This window comes from Oncorhynchus kisutch, linkage group LG15 (genome assembly GCF_002021735.2).
Source record: "Oncorhynchus kisutch isolate 150728-3 linkage group LG15, Okis_V2, whole genome shotgun sequence".
Classification (NCBI taxonomy): Eukaryota; Metazoa; Chordata; class Actinopteri; order Salmoniformes; family Salmonidae; genus Oncorhynchus; species Oncorhynchus kisutch.
In genome coordinates, this window is record NC_034188.2 from 61,062,902 (window position 1) to 61,088,734 (window position 25,833).

General features: G+C 41.3%; 1 protein-coding gene across 1 annotated transcript in view; it reads right to left on the reverse strand.

Annotated features, from left to right (window-relative positions):
- LOC109904820 (neurobeachin) overlaps nucleotides 1-25,833 on the reverse strand; it is a 335,275-nt gene that overhangs the window by 26,841 nt on the left and 282,601 nt on the right. The window contains exon 51 of the mRNA XM_031791425.1: nucleotides 9,706-9,858. Within this exon, the coding sequence (XP_031647285.1) occupies nucleotides 9,706-9,858 (153 nt within the window). The remainder of the gene's footprint in view (nucleotides 1-9,705; nucleotides 9,859-25,833) is intronic.

The window sequence follows — 25,833 nt, forward strand, 5'->3', positions numbered from 1 at the left end:
ACATCACTATGGTAGACAATGTAACTGTTGTGTTACATCACTATGGTAGACAGTGTTACTGTTATGTTACATCACTATGGTAGACAGCATTACTGTTGTGTTACATCACTATGGGAGACAGCATTACTGTTGTGTTACATCACTATGGGAGACAAAGTTACTGTTGTGTTACATCACTGTGGTAGACAGCATTACTGTTGTGTTATATCACTATGGTAGACAATGTAACTGTTATGTTACATCACTATGGTAGACAGTGTTACTGTTATGTTACATCACTATGGTAGACAGTGTTACTGTTGTGTTACATCACTATGGTAGACAGTGTTACAGTTATGATACATCACTATGGTAGACAGTGTTACTGTTATGTTACATCACTATGGTAGACAGCATTACTGTTGTGTTACATCACTATGGTAGACAGCATTACTGTTGTTAAATCACTATGGTAGACAGTGTTACTGTTATGTTACATCACTGTGGTAGACAGCATTACTGTTGTGTTATATCACTATGGTAGACAGTGTTACAGTTATGTTACATCACTATGGTAGACAGCATTACTGTTGTGTTACATCACTATGGTAGACAATGTTACAGTTATGTTACATCACTATGGTAGACAGCATTACTGTTGTGTTACATCACTATGGTAGACAGTGTTACTGTTGTGTTACATCACTATGGTAGACAGCATTACTGTTGTGTTATATCACTATGGTAGACCGTGTTACTGTTGTGTTACATCACTATGGTAGACAGTGTTACTGTTATGTTACATCACTGTGGTAGACGGCATTACTGTTGTGTTATATCACTATGGTAGACAGTGTTACTGTTGTGTTACATCACTATGGTAGACAGTGTTACTGTTATGTTACATCACTGTGGTAGACAGCATTACTGTTGTGTTATATCACTGTGGTAGACAGTGTTACTGTTGTGTTACATCACTATGGTAGACAGTGTTACTGTTATGTTACATCACTATGGTAGACAGTGTTACTGTTATGTTACATCACTATGGTAGACAGTGTTACTGTTATGTTACATCACTATGGTAGACAGTGTTACTGTTGTGTTACATCACTATGATAGACAGTGTTACTGTTATGTTACATCACTATGGTAGACAGTGTTACTGTTATGTTACATCACTATGATAGACAGTGTTACTGTTGTGCTATATTACTATGGTAGACAGTGTTACTGTTGTGTTACATCACTATGGTAGACAGTGTTACTGTTATGTTACATCACTATGATAGACAGTGTTACTGTTGTGCTATATTACTATGGTAGACAGTGTTACTGTTATGTTACATCACTATGGTAGACAGTGTTACTGTTATGTTACATCACTATGGTAGACAGTGTTACTGTTATGTTACATCACTATGGTAGACAGTGTTACTGTTGTGTTACATCACTATGATAGACAGTGTTACTGTTATGTTACATCACTATGGTAGACAGTGTTACTGTTATGTTACATCACTATGATAGACAGTGTTACTGTTGTGCTATATTACTATGGTAGACAGTGTTACTGTTGTGTTACATCACTATGGTAGACAGTGTTACTGTTATGTTACATCACTATGATAGACAGTGTTACTGTTGTGCTATATTACTATGGTAGACAGTGTTACTGTTGTGTTACATCACTATGGTAGACAGTGTTACTGTTATGTTACATCACTATGGTAGACAGTGTTACTGTTATGTTACATCACTATGGTAGACAGTGTTACTGTTGTGTTACATCACTATGATAGACAGTGTTACTGTTATGTTACATCACTATGGTAGACAGTGTTACTGTTATGTTACATCACTATGATAGACAGTGTTACTGTTGTGCTATATTACTATGGTAGACAGTGTTACTGTTGTGTTACATCACTATGGTAGACAGTGTTACTGTTATGTTACATCACTATGATAGACAGTGTTACTGTTGTGCTATATTACTATGGTAGACAGTGTTACTGTTGTGTTACATCACTATGGGAGACAAAGTTACTGTTGTGTTACATCACTATGGGAGACAAAGTTACTGTTGTGTTACATCACTATGGGAGACAAAGTTACTGTTGTGTTACATCACTATGGTAGACAGTGTTACTGTTATGTTACATCACTATGGTAGACAGCATTACTGTTGTGTTACATCACTATGGGAGACAGTGTTACTGTTGTGTTACATCACTATGGGAGACAAAGTTACTGTTGTGTTACATCACTATGGTAGACAGTGTTACTGTTATGTTACATCACTATGGTAGACAGTGTTACTGTTGTGTTACATCACTATGGGAGACAAAGTTACTGTTGTGTTACATCACTATGGTAGACAGTGTTACTGTTATGTTACATCACTATGGTAGACAGTGTTACTGTTGTGTTACATCACTATGGGAGACAAAGTTACTGTTGTGTTACATCACTATGGTAGACAGTGTTACTGTTATGTTACATCACTATGGTAGACAGCATTACTGTTGTGTTACATCACTATGGGAGACAGCATTACTGTTGTGTTACATCACTATGGGAGACAAAGTTACTGTTGTGTTACATCACTGTGGTAGACAGCATTACGGTTGAGGTATATCACTATGGTAGACAATGTAACTGTTATGTTACATCACTATGGTAGACAGTGTTACTGTTATGTTACATCACTATGGTAGACAGTGTTACTGTTGTGTTACATCACTATGGTAGACAAAGTTACTGTTGTGTTACATCACTATGGTAGACAATGTAACTGTTGTGTTACATCACTATGGTAGACAGTGTTACTGTTATGTTACATCACTATGGTAGACAGCATTACTGTTGTGTTACATCACTATGGTAGACAGCATTACTGTTGTTAAATCACTATGGTAGACAGTGTTACTGTTATGTTACATCACTGTGGTAGACAGCATTACTGTTGTGTTATATCACTATGGTAGACAGTGTTACAGTTATGTTACATCACTATGGTAGACAGCATTACTGTTGTGTTACATCACTATGGTAGACAATGTTACAGTTATGTTACATCACTATGGTAGACAGCATTACTGTTGTGTTACATCACTATGGGAGACAAAGTTACTGTTGTGTTACATCACTATGGTAGACAGCATTACTGTTGTGTTATATCACTATGGTAGACAGTGTTACTGTTGTGTTATATCACTATGGTAGACAATGTAACTGTTATGTTACATCACTATGGTAGACAGTGTTACTGTTATGTTACATCACTATGATAGACAGTGTTACTGTTGTGCTATATTACTATGGTAGACAGTGTTACTGTTGTGTTACATCACTATGGTAGACAGTGTTACTGTTATGTTACATCACTATGATAGACAGTGTTACTGTTGTGCTATATTACTATGGTAGACAGTGTTACTGTTGTGTTACATCACTATGGGAGACAAAGTTACTGTTGTGTTACATCACTATGGGAGACAAAGTTACTGTTGTGTTACATCACTATGGGAGACAAAGTTACTGTTGTGTTACATCACTATGGTAGACAGTGTTACTGTTATGTTACATCACTATGGTAGACAGCATTACTGTTGTGTTACATCACTATGGGAGACAGTGTTACTGTTGTGTTACATCACTATGGGAGACAAAGTTACTGTTGTGTTACATCACTATGGTAGACAGTGTTACTGTTATGTTACATCACTATGGTAGACAGTGTTACTGTTGTGTTACATCACTATGGGAGACAAAGTTACTGTTGTGTTACATCACTATGGTAGACAGTGTTACTGTTATGTTACATCACTATGGTAGACAGTGTTACTGTTGTGTTACATCACTATGGGAGACAAAGTTACTGTTGTGTTACATCACTATGGTAGACAGTGTTACTGTTATGTTACATCACTATGGTAGACAGCATTACTGTTGTGTTACATCACTATGGGAGACAGCATTACTGTTGTGTTACATCACTATGGGAGACAAAGTTACTGTTGTGTTACATCACTGTGGTAGACAGCATTACGGTTGAGGTATATCACTATGGTAGACAATGTAACTGTTATGTTACATCACTATGGTAGACAGTGTTACTGTTATGTTACATCACTATGGTAGACAGTGTTACTGTTGTGTTACATCACTATGGTAGACAAAGTTACTGTTGTGTTACATCACTATGGTAGACAATGTAACTGTTGTGTTACATCACTATGGTAGACAGTGTTACTGTTATGTTACATCACTATGGTAGACAGCATTACTGTTGTGTTACATCACTGTGGTAGACAGCATTACTGTTGTGTTACATCACTATGGTAGACAGCATTACTGTTGTTAAATCACTATGGTAGACAGTGTTACTGTTATGTTACATCACTGTGGTAGACAGCATTACTGTTGTGTTATATCACTATGGTAGACAGTGTTACAGTTATGTTACATCACTATGGTAGACAGCATTACTGTTGTGTTACATCACTATGGTAGACAATGTTACAGTTATGTTACATCACTATGGTAGACAGCATTACTGTTGTGTTACATCACTATGGGAGACAAAGTTACTGTTGTGTTACATCACTATGGTAGACAGCATTACTGTTGTGTTATATCACTATGGTAGACAGTGTTACTGTTGTGTTATATCACTATGGTAGACAATGTAACTGTTATGTTACATCACTATGGTAGACAGTGTTACTGTTATGTTACATCACTATGATAGACAGTGTTACTGTTGTGCTATATTACTATGGTAGACAGTGTTACTGTTGTGTTACATCACTATGGTAGACAGTGTTACTGTTATGTTACATCACTATGATAGACAGTGTTACTGTTGTGCTATATTACTATGGTAGACAGTGTTACTGTTGTGTTACATCACTATGGGAGACAAAGTTACTGTTGTGTTACATCACTATGGGAGACAAAGTTACTGTTGTGTTACATCACTATGGGAGACAAAGTTACTGTTGTGTTACATCACTATGGTAGACAGTGTTACTGTTATGTTACATCACTATGGTAGACAGCATTACTGTTGTGTTACATCACTATGGGAGACAGTGTTACTGTTGTGTTACATCACTATGGGAGACAAAGTTACTGTTGTGTTACATCACTATGGTAGACAGTGTTACTGTTATGTTACATCACTATGGTAGACAGTGTTACTGTTGTGTTACATCACTATGGGAGACAAAGTTACTGTTGTGTTACATCACTATGGTAGACAGTGTTACTGTTATGTTACATCACTATGGTAGACAGTGTTACTGTTGTGTTACATCACTATGGGAGACAAAGTTACTGTTGTGTTACATCACTATGGTAGACAGTGTTACTGTTATGTTACATCACTATGGTAGACAGCATTACTGTTGTGTTACATCACTATGGGAGACAGCATTACTGTTGTGTTACATCACTATGGGAGACAAAGTTACTGTTGTGTTACATCACTGTGGTAGACAGCATTACGGTTGAGGTATATCACTATGGTAGACAATGTAACTGTTATGTTACATCACTATGGTAGACAGTGTTACTGTTATGTTACATCACTATGGTAGACAGTGTTACTGTTGTGTTACATCACTATGGTAGACAAAGTTACTGTTGTGTTACATCACTATGGTAGACAATGTAACTGTTGTGTTACATCACTATGGTAGACAGTGTTACTGTTATGTTACATCACTATGGTAGACAGCATTACTGTTGTGTTACATCACTGTGGTAGACAGCATTACTGTTGTGTTACATCACTATGGTAGACAGCATTACTGTTGTTAAATCACTATGGTAGACAGTGTTACTGTTATGTTACATCACTGTGGTAGACAGCATTACTGTTGTGTTATATCACTATGGTAGACAGTGTTACAGTTATGTTACATCACTATGGTAGACAGCATTACTGTTGTGTTACATCACTATGGTAGACAATGTTACAGTTATGTTACATCACTATGGTAGACAGCATTACTGTTGTGTTACATCACTATGGGAGACAAAGTTACTGTTGTGTTACATCACTATGGTAGACAGCATTACTGTTGTGTTATATCACTATGGTAGACAGTGTTACTGTTGTGTTATATCACTATGGTAGACAATGTAACTGTTATGTTACATCACTATGGTAGACAGTGTTACTGTTATGTTACATCACTGTGGTAGACAGCATTACTGTTGTGTTATATCACTATGGTAGACAGTGTTACTGTTGTTTTACATCACTATGGTAGACAGTGTTACTGTTATGTTACATCACTGTGGTAGACAGCATTACTGTTGTGTTATATCACTGTGGTAGACAGTGTTACTGTTATGTTACATCACTATGGTAGACAGTGTTACTGTTATGTTACATCACTATGATAGACAGTGTTACTGTTGTGTTACATCACTATGGTAGACAGTGTTACTGTTATGTTACATCACTATGATAGACAGTGTTACTGTTGTGCTATATTACTATGGTAGACAGTGTTACTGTTATGTTACATCACTATGGTAGACAGTGTTACTGTTATGTTACATCAGTATGATAGACAGTGTTACTGTTGTGCTATATTACTATGGTAGACTTATAGTGCTTATGTTATTATTGTTCTTATTGTCGACCCAGTGGTCACACACTACAACTCTAGCAGCAGATACGCATAAAGACATGCTGCAGGACTTTACACTCTCCCTCCCACAGGACAATTGTCGCAATTTGTCGTTTTGTCACTAAAGCACCTTATACCACCCACCACTGCGACTTGTATGCTCTAGTCGGCTGGCCCTCGCTACATATTCGTCGCCAGACCCACTGGCTCCAGGTCATCTACAAGTCCATGCTAGGTAAAGCTCCGCCTTATCTCAGCTCACTGGTCACGATGGCAACACCCATCCGTAGCACGCGCTCCAGCAGGTGTATCTCACTGATCATCCCTAAAGCCAACACCTCATTTGGCCGCCTTTCGTTCCAGTACTCTGCTGCCTGTGACTGGAACGAATTGCAAAAATCGCTGAAGTTGGAGACTTTTATCTCCCTCACCAACTTCAAACATCAGCTATCTGAGCAGCTAACCGATCGCTGCAGCTGTACATAGTCTATTGGTAAATAGCCCACCCTTTTCACCTACCTCATCCCCATACTGTTTTTATTTATTTACTTTTCTTCTCTTCTGCACACCAATATCTCTACCTGTACATGACCATCTGATCATTTATCACTCGTGTTAATCTGCAAAATTGTAATTATTTGCCTACCTCCTCATGCCTTTTGCACACATTGTATATAGACCCTCCCTTTGTTTTCTACTGTGTTATTGACTTGTTAATTGTTTACTCCATGTGTAACTCTTTGTTGTATGCTCACACTGCTATGCTTTATCTTGGCCAGGTCGCAGTTGCAAATGAGAACTTGTTCTCAAGTAGCCTACCTGGTTAAATAAAGGTGAAATAAAAAATAAATAAAAAACAATAACAGCCTCTATCAACAGAGTGGAGCTAGCTAGAGCGCACAGACAGAGCTGAACACAGAGGGAGCTGAACTAGCCATGGGGCATGTCACCACGATTGAATCTAGCACATGCAAAGATGGGAACTGGAGGGAGGAGGGGTGGAGGGAGGGTGGGAGAGGGAAGGAGAGAGAGAGAGAGAAGGAGAGAGAAAGAGAGAGAAAGAGAGAGAAAGAGAGAGAATAAAAGGTAACGTAAAAGGGAAGCAGAAAATGAAGAATGCCATAATAAGATCTGAGAGCAGGATGAGTGAGGACAGTGACGGAGAGTGAAGATGATGATTCTCTAGGTATCCATCCAAGGATTCCGCATGTATGCTAATATCTATATTACAAGATAAGAGGATAAAAACACTGTGCAACAACCCCCCCCCCCCCTGCCGAGGCCTGGCCCTCCACCTCCCTCCTCCTCTCTGTGCCACCCCTCCACCTCCCCCTCCTCTCTGTTCCACCACTCCACCTCCCTCCTCCTCTCTATGCCACCCCTCCACCTCCCTCCTCCTCTCTGTGCCACCCCTCCACCTCCCTCCTCCTCTGTGCCACCCCTTTACCTCCCTCCTCCTCTCTGTGCCACCCCTCCACCTCCCTCCTCCTCTCTGTGCCACTCCTCCTCTCTGTGCCACCCCTCCTCCTCTCTGTGCCACTCCTCCACCTCCCTCCTCTCTGTGCCACCACTCCACCTCCCTCCTCCTCCCTGTGCCACCACTCCACCTTCCCCTCCTCTCTGCCACCCCTCCACCTCTCTGTGCCACCACTCTACCTCCCCCTCCTCTCTGTGCCACCCCTCCACCTCTCTGTGCCACCACTCCACCTCCTCTCTGTGCCACCCCTCCACCTCCCTCCACCTTTGTGCCACCACTCTACCTCCCCCTCCTCTCTGTGCCACCCCTCCACCTCTCTGTGCCACCACTCCACCTCTCTGTGCCACCACTCCACCTCCCAACCTCTCTGTGCCACCCCTCCACCTCCCTCCACCTCTCTGTGCCACGACTCCACCTCCCCCTCCTCTCTGTGCCACCCCTCCACCTCTCTGTGCCACCACTCCACCTCCCCCTCCTCTCTGTGGCACCCTCCACCTCCCTCCACCTCTCTGTGCCACCCCTCCACATCTCTGTGCCACCCCTCCACCTCCCCCTCCTCTCTGTACCACCCCTCCACCTCCCTCCACCTCTCTGTGCCACCCCTCCACCTTCCCCTCCTCTCTGTGCCACCCCTCCACCTCTCTGTGCCACCACTCCACCTCCCCCTCCTCTCTGTGCCACTCCTCCACCTCTCTGTGTGCAAGGTTGATGTAGATATAGCTGACCATGCAGTAGAAGAGGAGAGCAGAGGGAGAGAGCAGAGGAGGAGAAGAGAGCTGAGCTTAGTGAAAGGTCACCTCTGCTCGCCGCTAACCCCCCCCCCCCCTCCAGCTCCTTCCCATCACCACCCCTACCTCCCTCCCCCCAGCTCTGTCACTCCTGCTGAAAAGGTCAAGTGTGTTCCTACCCCATACCCCACATCCTACCCCCAATAACATTGTAGAACTATAGAACCCCCGCCCCCCCATAATCTCATATCTATAATAGTGTGTGATTGTGAGTGTGTGTGTGTGTGTATGAGTGTGTGTGTTTGTATGTGTGGGTTTGAAATGTGATGAGAAGTGAAACGCTGTGCGTCTCCAGGCTGGACTGGTTGAGAGGCTGGCAGAGGGTGGAGAGAGAGTTCACATTCTGTCTCTGTGTGTCTCTGTGTGTGTGTGTGTGTGTGTGTGTTGCTCAAAAGGGGCCTGCAGGGAGAACAGGGTTGACACACACACACAAACAGCACACAGCCACACACACACAAACACACACGCAGCTAAATGATGATTGATGAGTCCAGCATTAGGTAACATTATAGGGGACACTTACTGGCCCCGTCCTTTAGTGACATCAACGGGGTCAGCTGCAGATTGTGTTAGTATCGAGCAGTGCACACAGACATACAGAGTGAGGGGGAGGAGGGGGGAGAGGGAAGAGGGAGGAGGAGAGGGGAGAGGTGGGGGGTAGGAAAGAGGAGGGGATGATAGAGTAGGAAAGGAAAGGGTGGTACAAAATGAGAGGACGGAGGAGGAGACAAGGGTGACAAAAGCAGGAGAGGAAAGGAACAGAGCAGAGGATGGGAGATAAGGAGAGGAGGAGAGGTGTTTAGTTCCTCACCATCCGGTTGATCCTGACAAAGTCCTCAGGCTTGTTGGCCCAGGGAGGCAGCTCTACATCACACACCATCTTGCCGTCCTCCCTCTGGCCCAGGTGGTAACCATTACTATTACCAAACATCTCCGGCAGGTAGTAGAACTCTGGAATCAACTCCTGTTGGAGACAGGCATTACCACATTATTATACACATGTTATTATACTACATGATTACACGTTTTATTACACAGGGCAGGTAGTAGGATCAACAAGGGGAGGAGAGATGTAAGGCGAGTAAATGGACTGTGCACGTGTGTGTGTCTTCAGAGGGAAAGGTAATACAAGCCAAATAAACAGCAGGCCATGGGTGTTGAGAGGTGCTGTAACAGTTATTTCAGTGGTGTGTGTGTGTGTGTGTGTGTGTGTGTCAGTGCAGAGGTGTGGTGATGAGGTCAGGACCTCGGCACAGAGAGGAAGAAATAAACTCCCATGATCCTCCCTGGTGTGATTCCAACTTAAAAATCAAATAAACAACTAGCTGACCCTGGAGACACCCTTTACCCCAGTGGTCACCAACCTGAGTCAAAATGCAAGCCGTGATCTACGCTCTCATGAAGTAAAAATGTAAGCCTATGCATCATTAACCTAATAAAAACAGGTCTGTAGGGATGACATCTGTGCAGTAGGCCTAATTCATTACCACAGCATATTGGCTATTCTTGGCCTGCCAGTATGGTTCTTCTCAGATCACATTATATTTCAAAACTCGAGCTACATAAACAAAATAAATCAGTTGTTGTTCTACTTGCGAGGCATAGCTGAGCATACATTTAAATATTAGCTTTTTTATTTTGTACCTGTTTCCTCCAGCATCTTCAGAATATCCTTTGCTGTTTTTCTGGGATTAATTTGCACTTTTCTCATCGAAGTACATTCATCTCTAGGAGACAGAACGCATCTCCTTCCTGAGCGGTATGACGACTGCGTGGTCCCATGGTGTTTATACTTGCGTACTATTGTTTGTACAGATGAACGTGGTGCCTTCAGCCATTTGGAAATTGCTCCCAAGGATGAACCAGACTTGTGGAGGTCTACAATGGTTTTTCTGAGGTCTTGGCTGATTTCTTTTGATTTTCCCATGACGTCAAGCAAAGATGCACTGAGTTTGAAGGTGAGGCCTTGAAATACATCCACAGGTACACCTCCAATTGACTCAAATGATGCAATTAGCCTATCAGAAGCTTCTGAAGCCATGACATCCTTTTCTGGAATTTTCCAAGACGTTTAAAGGCACAGTCAACTTAGTGTATGTAAACCTCAGAGCAACTGGAATTGTGATGCAGTGAATTATAAGTGAAATAATCTGTCTGTACACAATTGTTGGAAAAATTGCTTGTGTCATGCACAAAGTAGATGTCCTAACCGACTTGCCAAAACTATAGTTTGTTAACAAGACATTTGTGCAGTGGTTGAAAAACGAGTTTTAATGACTGCAACCTAAGTATATGTAGACATAAGTATATGTAGACATAAGTATATGTAGACATAAGTATATGTAAACTCCAACCTAAGTATATGTAGACATAAGTATATGTAAACTCCAACCTAAGTATATGTAGACATAAGTATATGTAGACATAAGTATATGTAGACATAAGTATATGTAAACTCCAACCTAAGTATATGTAGACATAAGTATATGTAGACATAAGTATATGTAAACTCCAACCTAAGTATATGTAGACATAAGTATATGTAAACTCCAACCTAAGTATATGTAGACATAAGTAAATGTAGACATAAGTATATGTAAACTCCAACCTAAGTATATGTAGACATAAGTATATGTAAACTCCAACCTATGTATATGTAGACATAAGTATATGTAGACATAAGTATATGTAAACTCCAACCTAAGTATATGTAGACATAAGTATATGTAAACTCCAACATAAGTATATGTAACTGTAGTTGCCATCACACTCAGGCCAGGTCCATCTCCAGTCAGACTACTGTGCAGGCGTACTAATAACAGAATGATAGCATGGTAACAACAGAAATATAGGGATACTTAAAACCTGAACTGAACAATCTCCCACTCTTCTTTAAAGACAAATAAAACATCCACAACATAATTAGATGTCCCAAGTATTATTTAAGTTCCCCATTACAAATGGGTTGTGTGACAAAGTTTTTATTTGTATTACTTAAAATGCCACTTTCCATTACTGAGTGCCTTTAGGAGCACAAGACCGGATGCTCCCTTTTTAGTCAGACTGTCAGCCAGCTGTTCCTTTGTGGCCGACCACAGAATCCGCTGGATTCTCTGTGCTTCAATAAGTTCCTTAATGCTGCTAATCTCAAGACGAAGTCTTTTCTCTGTGACAGACTTGGTGGACTTGACAGCATCAACTAGGGAGTTGCTGTCAGTGACACAAACTACAGGTAGAATGTGTCATTTTGCCTCAGCAGTGGTAAGCTCTGAAAACAGAGTTGCCAGAAAGATGGCATTGTCAATTCCATCCACAAGAGCAAGGGTTTCTCAAGCAAGTGTGCTTCGGACTACCCTTCTGTTCCTTTCTGACTGCCATCAGATGGTGAGAATCTTCCTTTTTCATCCATTAACATGATTAGATGTCCCCCTTGTGTGCCTCCATCTGTAAGGTTCCCCAGGGAAGCATCACTGAAGATAGTCATATTTTCCAACATGCTGAAACTTTAGTCACTTGTTGATTTCAGTTTACGAACAACTTTGTTTGTCTCTTGAATGGTTTATACAGTGGGATGTTGCAAGTTGCATCCATCAAACATTACATCATGTCTACTCTGTCGAGCAACCCATAGAATTTTACCCATCATTGACCTCAATTGATCAGCTTCAATTCCACAGGTCGGGGAATTGCTTTGTACGGCTCTTGAAGAATCTGGGTGGATGGGTTGAAGATTATTGATATAGCTTTCCTGTTGCATCAGTATTGTTCTGTCAACTGTAATAAACCCTATGCCAACATAACAAAAACGATCATGCTCCTCACGGCCGACCTGGAAAACAGCTTTGAGGAGTGGAATCACAGTAGCAAAGGTCTGTGAGCCACCCCAGATGAAGTCATCAACATGACAGGCAAGTACTCCAGTCACATTGCAGTCTTGATCAAACCAATAGAAGACTGCAGGATCCACTAGTGACATTTTTCCACCTGTACTCAGCATTGCTGCCTTGACTTTGTTGTACCAGTAATGATGCATCTGCCAGTCCATACACACACTGTTTTAGTTTCCACAGTGTTCCTTCACTCTTAGATTCAGGCGGAGGTCAGCTGTGAATGTCCCTTGACAGCTCTGTTCCCTGCAAAAATGCAGATTTGATGTCTATGGAATGAAGTTCCATTTTTTTCTGGCAGATCACTGTCAGCAGCAATCTGAGTGACTCTGAGGCGCATGTCGGTGAGTCTTTTGGGAGTTCTTTAGCAGCCAGCTCCTCAAAACCTCTAGCCACTAAACGTGCTTTTGGCACCATTCCAGGTAAGGATTCTTTAAGGGTACACACCCACCTTGTTGACACAGCTGAGTCAGCTTACCTGTTGTACCAGAACATGTAGCTGGTTCAGAGAACTCCTTTGGCCTTTCCTGCTCTTCTAATGACTGTTGCTGTGTGGAATACCACTTTCTCTGTCCATGTATTTAACAGTTTGTCCAGTTTCAGATTAGAACCACCATGTTGTCTTAATACACGTGGCTGTTGTTGAACGATTTCCTCATTTAAAACCTCAACCGTATTACCTGTGTCATGGTTTGAATTTGATGGTTTGATTTGATTTGGTTGAAGCTTTCTGCTCCATTTCCTGTGTCAGCGTCAGTGTCCCTATCAATGTTTTTTCAAGAGATTTCACCTTTATTTAACCAGGTAGGCTAGTGGAGAGTTCTCAAGTTCTCATTTACAACTGCGACCTGGCCAAGATAAAGCAAAACAGTGTGACACAGACAACAACACAGAGTTACACATGGAATAAACAATAAACAAGCCAATAGCACAATAAACAAGTTAATGACACAGTAGAAAAAAAAGAAAGTCAATATACAGTGTGTGCAAAAGGCATGAAGAGTTTGGCAATAAATAGGCCATAGGAGTGAATAGTTACAATTTAGCAGATTAACACTGGAGTGATAGATGAGCAGATGATTATGTGCAAGTAGAGATACTGGTGTGCAAAAGAGCAGAAAAGTAAATAAAAACAGTATGGGGATGAGGTAGGTAGATTGAGTGGGTTATTTACAGATGTACTATGTACAGCTGCAGCGATCGGTTAGCTGCTCAGATAGCTGATGTTTAAAGTTGGTGAGGGAAATAAAAAAGTCTCCAACTTCAGCGATTTTTGCAATTCGTTCCAGTCACTGGAAGCAGAGAACTGGAAGGAAAGGCGACCAAATGAGGTGTTGGCTTTAGGGATTATCAGTGAGATAAACCTGCTGGAACGTGTGCTACGGGTCGGTGTTGTTATCGTGACCAGTGAACTGAGATAAGGCGGAGTTTTACCTAGCATATACTTATAGATGACCTGGAGCCAGTGGGTCTGGTGATGAATATGTAGCGAGGGCCAGCCGACTAGAGCACACAGGTTGCAGTGGTGGGTGATAATAGGTGATTTGGTAACAAAACGGATGGCACTATGATAGACTGCATCCAGTTTGCTGAGTAGAGTATTGGAAGCTATTTTGTAGATGACATCGCCGAAGTCGAGGATCGGTAGGATAGTCAGTTTTACTAGGGTAAGTTTGGCGGCGTGAGTGAAGGAGGCTTTGTTGCGAAATAGAAAGCAGATTCTAGATTTGATTTTGGATTGGAGATGTTTAATATGAGTCTGAAAGTAGAGTCTAGCCAGACACCTAGGTATTTATAGTTGTCCACATATTCTAGGTCCGTCTAGGGTGGTGATGCTAGTCGGGCGGGTGCGGGCAGCGAAAGGTTGAAAAGCATGCATTTGGTTTTACTAGTGTTTAAGAGCAGTTGGAGGCCACGGAAGGAGTGTTGTATGGCATTGAAGCTTGTTTGGAGGTTAGATAGCACAGTGTCCAAAGAAGAGCCAGAAGTATACAGAATGGTGTCGTCTGCGTAGAGATGGATCAGGGAATTAGTCTCCCACTCCTTGAAAGCGGCAGCTCTAGCCTTTAGCTCGATGCGGATGTTGCCTGTAATCCATGGCTTCTGGTTGAGATATGTACTTACAGTCAGTGTGGGGAAGACGTCATCGATGCACTTATTGATGAAACTGATGACTGAGGTGGTGTATTCCTCAATGCCATTGGATGAATCCCAGAACATATTCCAGTCTGTGCTAGCAAAACAGTGCTGTAGTGTAGCATCCGCGTCATCTGACCACTTCCGCATTGAGCGAGTCACTGGTACTTCCTGCTTTAGTTTTTGCTTGCAAGCAGGAATCAGGAGGATAGAATTATGGTCAGATTTGTCAAATGGAGGGTGGGGGAGAACTTTGTATGCATCTCTGTGTGTGGAGTAAAGGTGGTCTAGGATTTTTTCCCCCCTGGTTGCACATGTGACATGCTGGTAAAAATGGGGTAAAACTGATTTAAGTTTGCCTGCATTAAAGTCCCCGGCCCCTAGGAGCGCCACTTCTGGCTAAGCATTTTCTACTTTGCTTATGGCCTTATAGAGTTGGTTGAGAGTGGTCTTAGTGCCAGCTTCGTTTTGTGGTGGTAAATAGACGGCTATGAATAATACAGATGAGAACTCTCTTGGTAGATAATGTGGTCTGCAGCTTATCATAAGGTACTCTACTTCAAGCGAGCAATACCTCAAGACTTCTTTGATATTAGACATTGTGCACCAGCTGTTATTGACAAAAAGATTCACATCCCCAGGGGTAGCGTCTCTTTTCTGCCGGTGCATGGAAAATCCTGCCAGCTCTATGTTGTCCGTATCTTCGTTCAGCCACGTCTCGGTGAAACATAATATGTTACAGTTTTTAATGTCCCGTTGGTAGGATAATCTTAATAGTAGGTCATCAATAATGTTAGCAAGAATAATGGAAGGCATTGGGAGTTTACTCGCTCGCCTCTGAATTTTTATAAGGATCCCCGATCTGTGTCCCCTTTCCCGGCGTCTTTTCTTCACGCAAAAGGCGTGGATCTGGGCCTGTTCCAGTGAAAGCAGGATATCCTTCTCATCGAACTCATTAAAGGAAAAGGTTTCTGCGGTGAGTAATCGCTTTTCTGATGTCCAGAAGTTATTTTTGGTCATAAGAGAGCAACATTATGTACAGTCATGGCCAAAGGTTTTGAGAATGACACAAATATTCATTTTCACAAAGTCTGCTGCCTCAGTATCTTTAGATATTTTTGTCAGATGTTACTATGGAATACTGAAGTATAATTACAAGCATTTCATAAGTGTCATAGGTTTTTATTGACAATTACATGAAGTTGATGGAAAGAGTCGATATCTGCAGTGTTGACCCTTTGTCACGCCTTGGTCATTGTATTTTTGTGTTTTCGTTATATATTTGGTCAGGCCAGGGTGTGACAGGGGTTTATGTTATTGTATTTTCGTATTGGGGTTTGTAGTATTTGGGATCGCGGCTCTCAATCAGCGGTTGTATAGGCTTGGCTGCCTGATGCGGTTCTCAATCAGCAGTCAGGTGATTCTCGTTGCCTCTGATTGGGAACCGTATTTAGGTAGCCTGAGTTTCGCTTTGTCTTTCGTGGGTGATTGTTCCTGTCTCTGTGTTGTGTCACCAGATAGGCTGTATTAGGTTTCACGTTCCGTTTGTTGTTTTTGTATTTATTAAGTTATTTCATGTATCATCACTTTTTCCTTCATTAAAGACATGAGTAACCACCACGCTGCATTTCGGTCCGACTCTCTTTCAACAAACGAAGAACGCCGTTACACCCTTCTTTTTCAAGTCCTCTGCAATCCGCCCTGGCATGCTGTCAATTAACTTCTGGGCCACATCCTGACTGATGGCAGCCCATTATTGCATAATCAATGCTTGGAGTTTGTCAGAATTTATGGGGTTTTGTTAGGATTGACCACAAGTTCTCAATGAGATTAATTTCTTATGGATGGGGACAGTATTGAGTAGATTGGATGATTAAGGTGCCCAGAGTAAACTACCTGCTACTCAGGCCGAGAAGCTAAGATATGCATATTATGATTATATTTGGATAGAAAACACTCTGAAGTTTCTAAAACTGTTTTATTGATGTCTGTGAGTATAACAGAACTAAAAGAAAAACGGAGACAAAATCCAACCAGGAAGTGGGAAATCTGAGGTTTTTAGGTTTTCAAGTCTTTGCCTATCCAAGATACAGTTTAAATTTGGTCCGATTGCACTTCCTAAGGCTTCCACTAGATGTCAACAGTCTTTAGGACCTTGTTTCAGGCTTCTACTGCGAAGGTGGAGCGAATAAGAGCTGTTTGACTAAGAGGTCTGGCAGAATGCCATGAGCTAAATCATGCGCGTGGCCGTGAGGTAGCTGCGTTTCTTTTCATTTCTAAAGACAAAGGAATTGTCCAGTTGAAACATTATTGAAGATGTATGTTAAAAACATCCTAAAGATTGATTCTATTCATCGTTTGACATGTTTCTACGAACTGTAATATAACTTTTTTGACTTTTCATCTGGACTAAGTGCCTGCGCCTCGTGAGTTTGGATTTCTGAACTAAATGCGTGAACAAAAAGGAGGTATTTGGACATAAATTATGGACTTTATCGAACAAAACAAACATTTATTGTGGAACTGGGATCCCTGGAAGTGCAGTCCGATGAAGCTCATCAAAGGTAAGTGAATATTTATAATGCTATTTCTGACTTCTGTTGACTCCACAACATGGCGGGTATCTGTGTGGCTTGTTTTGGTGCCTGAGCGCTGTGGTCAAGATTATTGCATGGTGTGCTTTTTCCGTAAAGCTTTTTTGAAATCTGACAGCGGTTGCATTAAGGAGAAGTATATTTTTAATTCCATGTATAACATTTGTATTTTCATGAACATTTATGATGAGTATTTCTGTAAATTGATGTGGCTCTCTGCAAAATCACTGTATGTTTTGGAAGCAAAACATTACTGAACATAACGCGCCAATGTAAACTGAGATTTTTGGATAGAAATATGAACTTTATAGAACAAAACATACATGTATTGTGTAACATGAAGTCCTATGAGTGTCATCTGATGAAGATCATCAAAGGTTAGTGATTCATTTTATCTCTATTTCTGCTTTTTGTGACTCTTCTCTTTGGCTGGAAAAATGGCTGTTCTTTTCTGTGACTAGGTGCTGACCTAACATAATCGCATGGTATGCTTTCGTCGTAAAGCCTTTTTGAAATCGGACACTGTGGTGGGATTAACAACAAATGTATCTTTAAAATGGTGTATAATACTTGTATATTTGAGGCATTTTAATTATGAGATTTATGTTGTTTGAATTTGGCGCCCTGCACTTTCACTGGCTGTTGTCAAATCGATCCCGTTAACAAAATTTAAGCTGTAAGAAGTTTTAAGGTCTGGGGAGTTTCCTGGCCATGGACCCAATATATCGATGTTTTGTTCCCAGAGCCACTTAGTTATCACTTTTGCCTTATGGCAGGGTGCTCCATCATGCTGGAAAAGGCATTGTTCGTCACCAAACTGTTCCTGGGTGGTTGGGAGAAGTTGCTCTCGGAGGATGTGTTGGTAACATTCTTTATTCATGGCTGTGTTCTTAGGGCAAAATTGTGAGTGAGCCCACTCCCTTGGCTGAGAAGCAACCCCACACATGAATGGTCTCATGATGCTTTACTGTTGCCATGACACAGGGCGGATGGTAGCGCTCACCTTGTCTTCTCCGGACAAGCTTTTTTCCGGATGCCCCAAACAATCGGAAAGGGGATTCATCAGATAAAATGACTTTACCCCAGTCCTCATCAGTCCAATCCCTGTACCTTTTTCGGAATATCAGTCTGTCCCTGATGTTTTTCCTGGATAGAAGAGGCTTCTTTGCTGCCCTTCTTGACACCAGGCCATCCTCCTAAAGTCTTCGCCTCACTGTGCATGCAGATGCACTCACACCTGCCTGCTGCCATTCCTGAGCAGATCTGTACTGGCGGTGCCCCGATGACGCAGCTGAATCAACTTTATGAGACGGCCCTGCACTTGCTGGACTTTCTTGGGCGCACTGAAGCCTTCTTCATAACAATTGAACTGCTCTCCTTGAAGTTCTTGATGATCCGATAAATGGTTGATTTATGTGCAATCTTACTGGCAGCAATATCCTTGCCTGTGAAGCCCTTTTTGTGCAAAGCAATGATGACGTCACGTGTTTCCTTGCAGGTAACCATGTTTGACAGAGGAAGAACAATGATTCCAAGTACCACCCTCCTTTTGAAGCTTCCAGTCTGTTATTCGAACTCAATCAGCATGACAGAGTGATCTCAAGCCTTGTCCTCGTCAACACTCACACCTGTGTTAACGAGAGAATCACTGACATGATGTCAGCTGGTCCTTTTGTGGCAGAGCTGAAATGCAGTGGAAATGTTTTTGGGGGATTCAGTTCATTTGCAGGGCAAAGAGGGACTTCTGATTCATCTGATCACTCTTTATAACATTCTGGAGTATATGCAAATTGCCATCACACAAACTGAGGCAGCAGACTTTGTGAAAATTAATATTTGTGTCATTCTCAAAACTTTTGGCCACGACTGTACACAAAAGTAAAAAAACAAGTTGCACAAAACGAAGAAAAAAATAAAATATATAGCACAATTGGTTGGGAGAATGTAAAACGTCAGCCATATTCTTCGGTGTCATTTTTCTATCTGTTTACGCAGAGCCCTGTGAATTCTTTCTGAACACTCTGCTTCAGTGAATGCTTTTCTCGCTGCATGTAGTGTTGAAAGGTGGTGTCCCACCCATGCACTCTCACTTATCCCTTCTAGTGATGGTGGCTTGTCAACCAGTACAGAGGGTAGATTAGGGTTGCGGCAGGGTAGCCTAGTGGGGCGGCAGGGTAGCCTAGTGGTTAGAGCGTTGGAATAGTAACCGGAAGGTTGCAAGTTCAAACCCCAGAGCTGACATGGTACAAATCTGTCGTTCTGCCCCTGAACAGGCAGTTAACCCACTGTTGCTAGGCCGTCATTGAAAATAAGAATTTGTTCTTAACTGACTTGCCTAGTAAAATAAAAAATAAATAAAAAAGGGTTCTGCCCAAACACTAGTTGGTATCGGCTGAAGCCATAAACATTGTGCATTGAGTTTTTTGCCATCAAAGCCCAATCTAGGGCTGTTTTCCAGTCACATCCATTGTCTTGCTTCACTTTCAGCATGATCTCTGTGAGTGTTTGTCTCTCCAGAATCCATTGCTCCATGGACTGTATGCAGCAGTTGTCTATACAGTGCCTTGCAAAAGTATTCACCTTCCTTGGCGTCTTTCCTATTTTGTTGCATTACAACCTTTAATTTAAATAGATTTTTATTTGGATTTCATGTAATGGACATACACAAAATAGTACAAATTGGTGGAGAAAAAAAAATTACTTGTTTCAAAAATTTAAAATTTAAAAACGGAAAAGGGGTGGGTGCATCTGTATTCACACACTTAGCTATGAAGCCCCTAAATAAGATCTGGTGCAACCAATTACCTTCAGAAGTCACATAATTAGTTCAATAAATTCCACCTGTGTGCAATCTAAATGTCACATGATATGTCACATGATCTCTGTATATATACACCTGTTCTGAAAGGCCCCAGAGTCTGCAACACTGCAACACACTAAGCAAGGGGCACCACCAAGCAAGCGGCCCCATGAAGACCAAGAAGCTCTCCAAACAGGTCAGGGACAAAGTTGTGGAGTACAGATGGGTTATAAAAAAATATCCAAAATTTGAACATCCCACAGGAGCACCATTATTAAAAAATTGAAAGAATATGGCACCACAACAAACCTGCCAAGAGAGGGCCGCCCACAAAACTCACAGACCAGGCATGGAGGGCATTAATCAGAGAGGCATCAAAGAGACCAAAGATAACCCTGAAGGAGCCGCAAAGCTCCACAGCGGAGATTGGAGTATCTGACCATAGAACCACTTTAAGCCGTACACTCTACAGAGCTGGGCTTTATGGAAGAGTTGCCAGAAAAAAATAAGCAAACACATTTGGTGTTTGCCAAAAGGCATGTGGGAGACTCCACAAACATATGGAAGAAGGTGGGATATTTTTCATTGGCAGCGACTGGGAAACTGGTCAGAACGGAAGAAATGATGGATGGCGCTAAATATAGGAAAATTCTTGAGGAAAACATGTTTCGGTCTTCCAGAGATTTGAGACTGGGATGGAGATTCACCTTCCAGCAGGACAATGACCCTAAGCATACTGCTAAAGCAACACTTGACTGGTTTAAGGGGAAACATTTAAATGTCTTGGAATGGCCTAGTCAAAGCCCAGACCTAAATCCAATTGAGAATCTGTGCTATGACTTAAAGATTGCTGTACACCAGCAGTAACCTATCCAACTTGAAGGAGCTGTCCTCATGAGAGCCAGTTTCATCATAGCGCCTGCTGGTTTTTGCGAATGCACTTCAAGAAACTTTCAAAGATCTTGAAATTTTTGGCATTGACTGACTTTCATGTCTTAACGTAATGATGGACTGTCGTATCGCTTATTTGAGCTGTTCTTGCCATAATATGGACTTAATATGGACTTGGTCTTATGGACTTAATATGGACTTGGTCTTATGGACTTAATATGGACTTGGTCTTATGGACTTAATATGGACTTGGTCTTTTTTTCTGTACACCACCTCTACCATGTCACAACACAACTGATTAGCTCAAATGCATTAGAAGGAAAGAAATTCCACTAATTCACTTATAACAAGGTACACCTGTTAAATGCACTCCAGGTGACTACCTCATGAAGCTGGTTGAAAGATTTCCAAGAGTGTGCAATGCTGTTATCAAGGCAAAGGGTGGCTATTTTGAAGAATCTAAAATATATTTATATTCCATGTGTTATTTCATAGTTTTGATGTCTTCAAAATGATTCTACAATGTAGAAAATCGTTTTTAAAAAACAAACAACTTGAATGAGTGAATCCAAACTTTTGACTGGTACTGTACATGTCAGTACATACACACAAGTACGTCACATGGAGAGAGGCCTTGTGCCTTGAGGTGTTGCTTTATTTGTTTTTTGAAACCAGATTTTCTGTTTACTTGCACTGTATAAGATGGAAGGGAGTTCCATGCACTCATTGCTTTGTAAAATACTGTACATTTCCTTGAACTTGTTCTGGACCTGGGAACTGTGAAAAGACCCCTGGTGGCCTGTCTGGTAGGGTAAGTGTGTGTGTCAGTGCTGTGTGTAAGTTGACTAGGCAAACAATTTTGAATTTTCAACACATTGTTTCTTATAAAAACAAGAATTGATGCAGTCAGTCTTTCCTCAACTCTTAGCCAAGAGATATCCCCGGAGCTCCAAGCCTCACCAGACCGTGAGGCTGCCTGAAGACCGGCCCATTCAACATCACCAGCTGTCACCATAGGCAGCTCTATGGTAAGAAACATCTCGGTCCCCAAGGCAAAAACCCTGTGCTACCCAGGAGCACGAGTACAGGACATAAGGCTGCTTCCGACTGTTCTACCGCAGATGCCAGGAGCTGACACTGTCGTAGTCCATGTGGGGTAGAACGACATCAGGAGGGCTAGCTCTGAACATCTGAAAATGAACTGATTTTAGCATTAAAAGACGGCCAATAACTTCAGGTCCAGTACCATCGTTGGGCCGCGGGTGTGAAAGATTCAGCAGACTGCTGGCATTACACGTCTGGCTAAAAGACTACTGTTGCTCTGCTGGAGTCACTTTTATTGATAACTTTGACACCTTCTGGAAACAGAAGATATTCTACAGGAGTCCATCCAAATCATCTTGGCTCCTAGACCTTCTCCACACATTTCAAGCCTGCGTTAAAAGATCCAAGACCAGCTCAGTTAATCCCTACCATTGTGACAATGAGTCCTCATAATGCTGCATCAAATGTACATGATCTTAGGGGCATTGGGAAACACAAAGTAAGTAATTTAATGTATGTACTCATAATTGCACCGAATACATCTGTTTATCCTACAGCTATTGTAAGCAGTAATCATAAGCCTATAAACCAGAGTTACACTGTTAGCACTGAGGTGGAGTGCAATAGTAGGAAGACCACTTTATGCAGCTCATCCTGCACTATCAGCTCCATTGTAAATAACATGAGTAAGTCTACCTCTGATAAGCTTCCCAGTAAATTATTAACATTAGAAACAACCAAGCAACCCAGAAAAGTGCTAAAAATAGCCCATATTAACATATGTAGCCTAAGAACAAGGTCCACGAAGTCAATAACTTGCTTGTAACAGATGACATTCCTATTCTGACTATCTCTGAAACTTACTTAGATAATACCTTTGATGATACAGCGGTAGCAATACATGGTTAATAACATCTACCGAAAAGACAGAAATGCCAACGGAGGTGGTGCTGCGGTCTATATTCAGAACCACATTCCTGTAAAGCTTCGAGACAATCTAATGTTAAATACTTTTGAAGTAATATGGCTACAGGTTAATCTGCCTAACCTAAATCCCATTCTTGTGGGAAGCTGCTATCGTCCACCAAGTGCTAACAGTCACTGTCAGGATAATATGTGTGAAATGCTTGATAATGTATGTGATATCAACAGAGAAGTATATTTTTTGGGTGATTTAAATATTGACTGGCTCTCATCAAGCTGCCCACTCAAGAAAAAACTTCAAACTGTAACTAGTGCCTGCAACCTGGGTCAGATTGTCAGTCAACCTACCAGGGTAGTTACAAACAGCACAGGAATTAAATCATCAACGTGTATTGATCACATCTCTACTAATGCTGCATACATTTGTTTTAAAGCAGTATCCAAATCCACGCAGCCATTAAGAAAATGACTGTAAAAACTGTTAAATCCCCTTGGATTGATGAGGATTTGAAAAATTGTATGGTTGAGAGGGATGAGGCAAAAGGTCTGACAATTAAGTCTGGCAGCCCAACTGATTGGCAAATCTACTGAAAATTATGAAATTATGTGACTAAAGTAAATAAAATTAAAACTACACTATGAAACAAAGATAAATTATTTAAAGAATGATAGTAAAAAGCTTTGGGGCACCTGAAATGAAATTTTGGGAATAAAGCCAACTCAGCTAATTCATTAATTGAATCAGATGGTTCATTCATCACACAGCCCACTGATATTGCAAACTAATTTAATTACTTTTCATTGGCAAGATAAGCAAACTTAGGGATAACATGCCAGCAACAAACGCTGACACTACACATCCAAGTATATTGAACCAAATTATGAAAGACAAGAACTGTACAAAACATTGTATTTGACTGGATACAATGCTATTTTACAGTAAACAAATTGACAACAGAATTTCAGCAGGCTTATATGGAAGGATACTCAACAAGCACAGCACTTACACAAATTACTGATGATTGGCTGAGACAAATGTACAATAAAATGATTGTGGGAGCTGTCTTGTTAGACTTCAGTGCAGCCTTCGACATTATCGATCATAGTCTGCTGATGAAAAAACGTATGTGTTATGACTTTACACACCCTGCTATAATGTGGATAAAGAGTTACTTGTCTATCAGAACAAAGAGGGTGTTCTTTAATGGAAGCCTCAAATATAATCCAGTTAGAATCAGGAATTCCCCAGGGTAGCTGTTTAGGCCCCTTGTTTTTTTCAATTTTGACTAACGACATGCCACTGACTTTGAGTAAAGCCAGGGTGTCTATGTATGCAGACGACTCAACATTATACACGTCAGCTGCTACAGCAACTGAAATGACTGCAACACTCAACAAAGAGCTGCAGTTTCAGATTGGGTGGCAGGGAATAAGTTAGCCCTAAATATTTCTACAACTTAAAATATTGTATTTGGAACAAAACACTCACTAAACATAAACCTCAACTAAATCTTGTAATAAATCATGTGGAAATTGAGCAAGTTGAGATGACTAAACTGCTTGGAGTAACCCTAGATTGTAAACTGTCATGGTCAAAACATATTGATGCCGTAGTAGCTAAAATGGGGATAAGTCTGTTTATAATAAAGTGATGCTCTGCCTTCTTAACAACACTATCAACAAGGCAGGTCCTACATGCCCTAGTTTGGTCGCACCTTGACTACTGTTCCGTCGTGTGGTCAGGTGCCACAAAAAAGGACTCAGGAAAATTGCAGTTGGCTCAGAACAGGGCAGCACAGCTGGCCCTTGGATGTACACAGAGAGCTAATATTAATATGTCAATCTCTCCTGGCTGAAAGTGGAGGAGAGATTGACTTCATCACTACTTTTATTTATGAGAGGTATTGACATGTTGAATGCACCAAGCTGTCTGTCTAACCTGTTGAGTGTGGGGGGCAGTAATTTGATGTTTGGGTGAAAAACGTACCCAAATGAAACTGCCTATTTCTCAGGCCCAGAATATGCATATAATTGTCAGATTAGGATAGAAAACTCTAAAGTTTCCAAAACCGTCAAAATATTGTCTGTGAGTATAACAGAACTGATATTGCAGGCGAAAACCTGAGGAAAATCCAACCCGGGGGTGCTGTTTTTCCTGAAAGCTCTCTGTTCCATTGCCTGCCTTCGTTCCATTTAAAGGGACATCAACCAGATTCATTTTCCTATGGTTTCCACATGTTGTGAACAGTCTTTAAACCTAGTTTTAGGCTTTTATTTTGAAAAATGAGCGAGAAAGATCACATCGCATCATTGTATGGCTGGGTGCCAGTAGCATTTTGCATGTGCAACAGTTTGGAGCAGACATTTTCTCTCTCTCCTATTGAAGAAGCTACAGTCCCAGTTGAAATATTATCGATTATATATTGTAAAAACAACCTGAAGATTGATTATAAAAAACGTTTGACATGTTTCTACGAACTTTACGGAATTGGAATTTTCGTCTGCCCCGTCGTGACCGCTCGAGCCTGTGGATTTCTGAACATAACACACCAACCAAATGGAGGTATTTTGGATATAAAAATAATCTTTATGGAACAAAAGGAACATTTATTGTGTAACTGGGAGTCTCATGAGTGCAAACATCCGAAGATCATCAAAGGTAA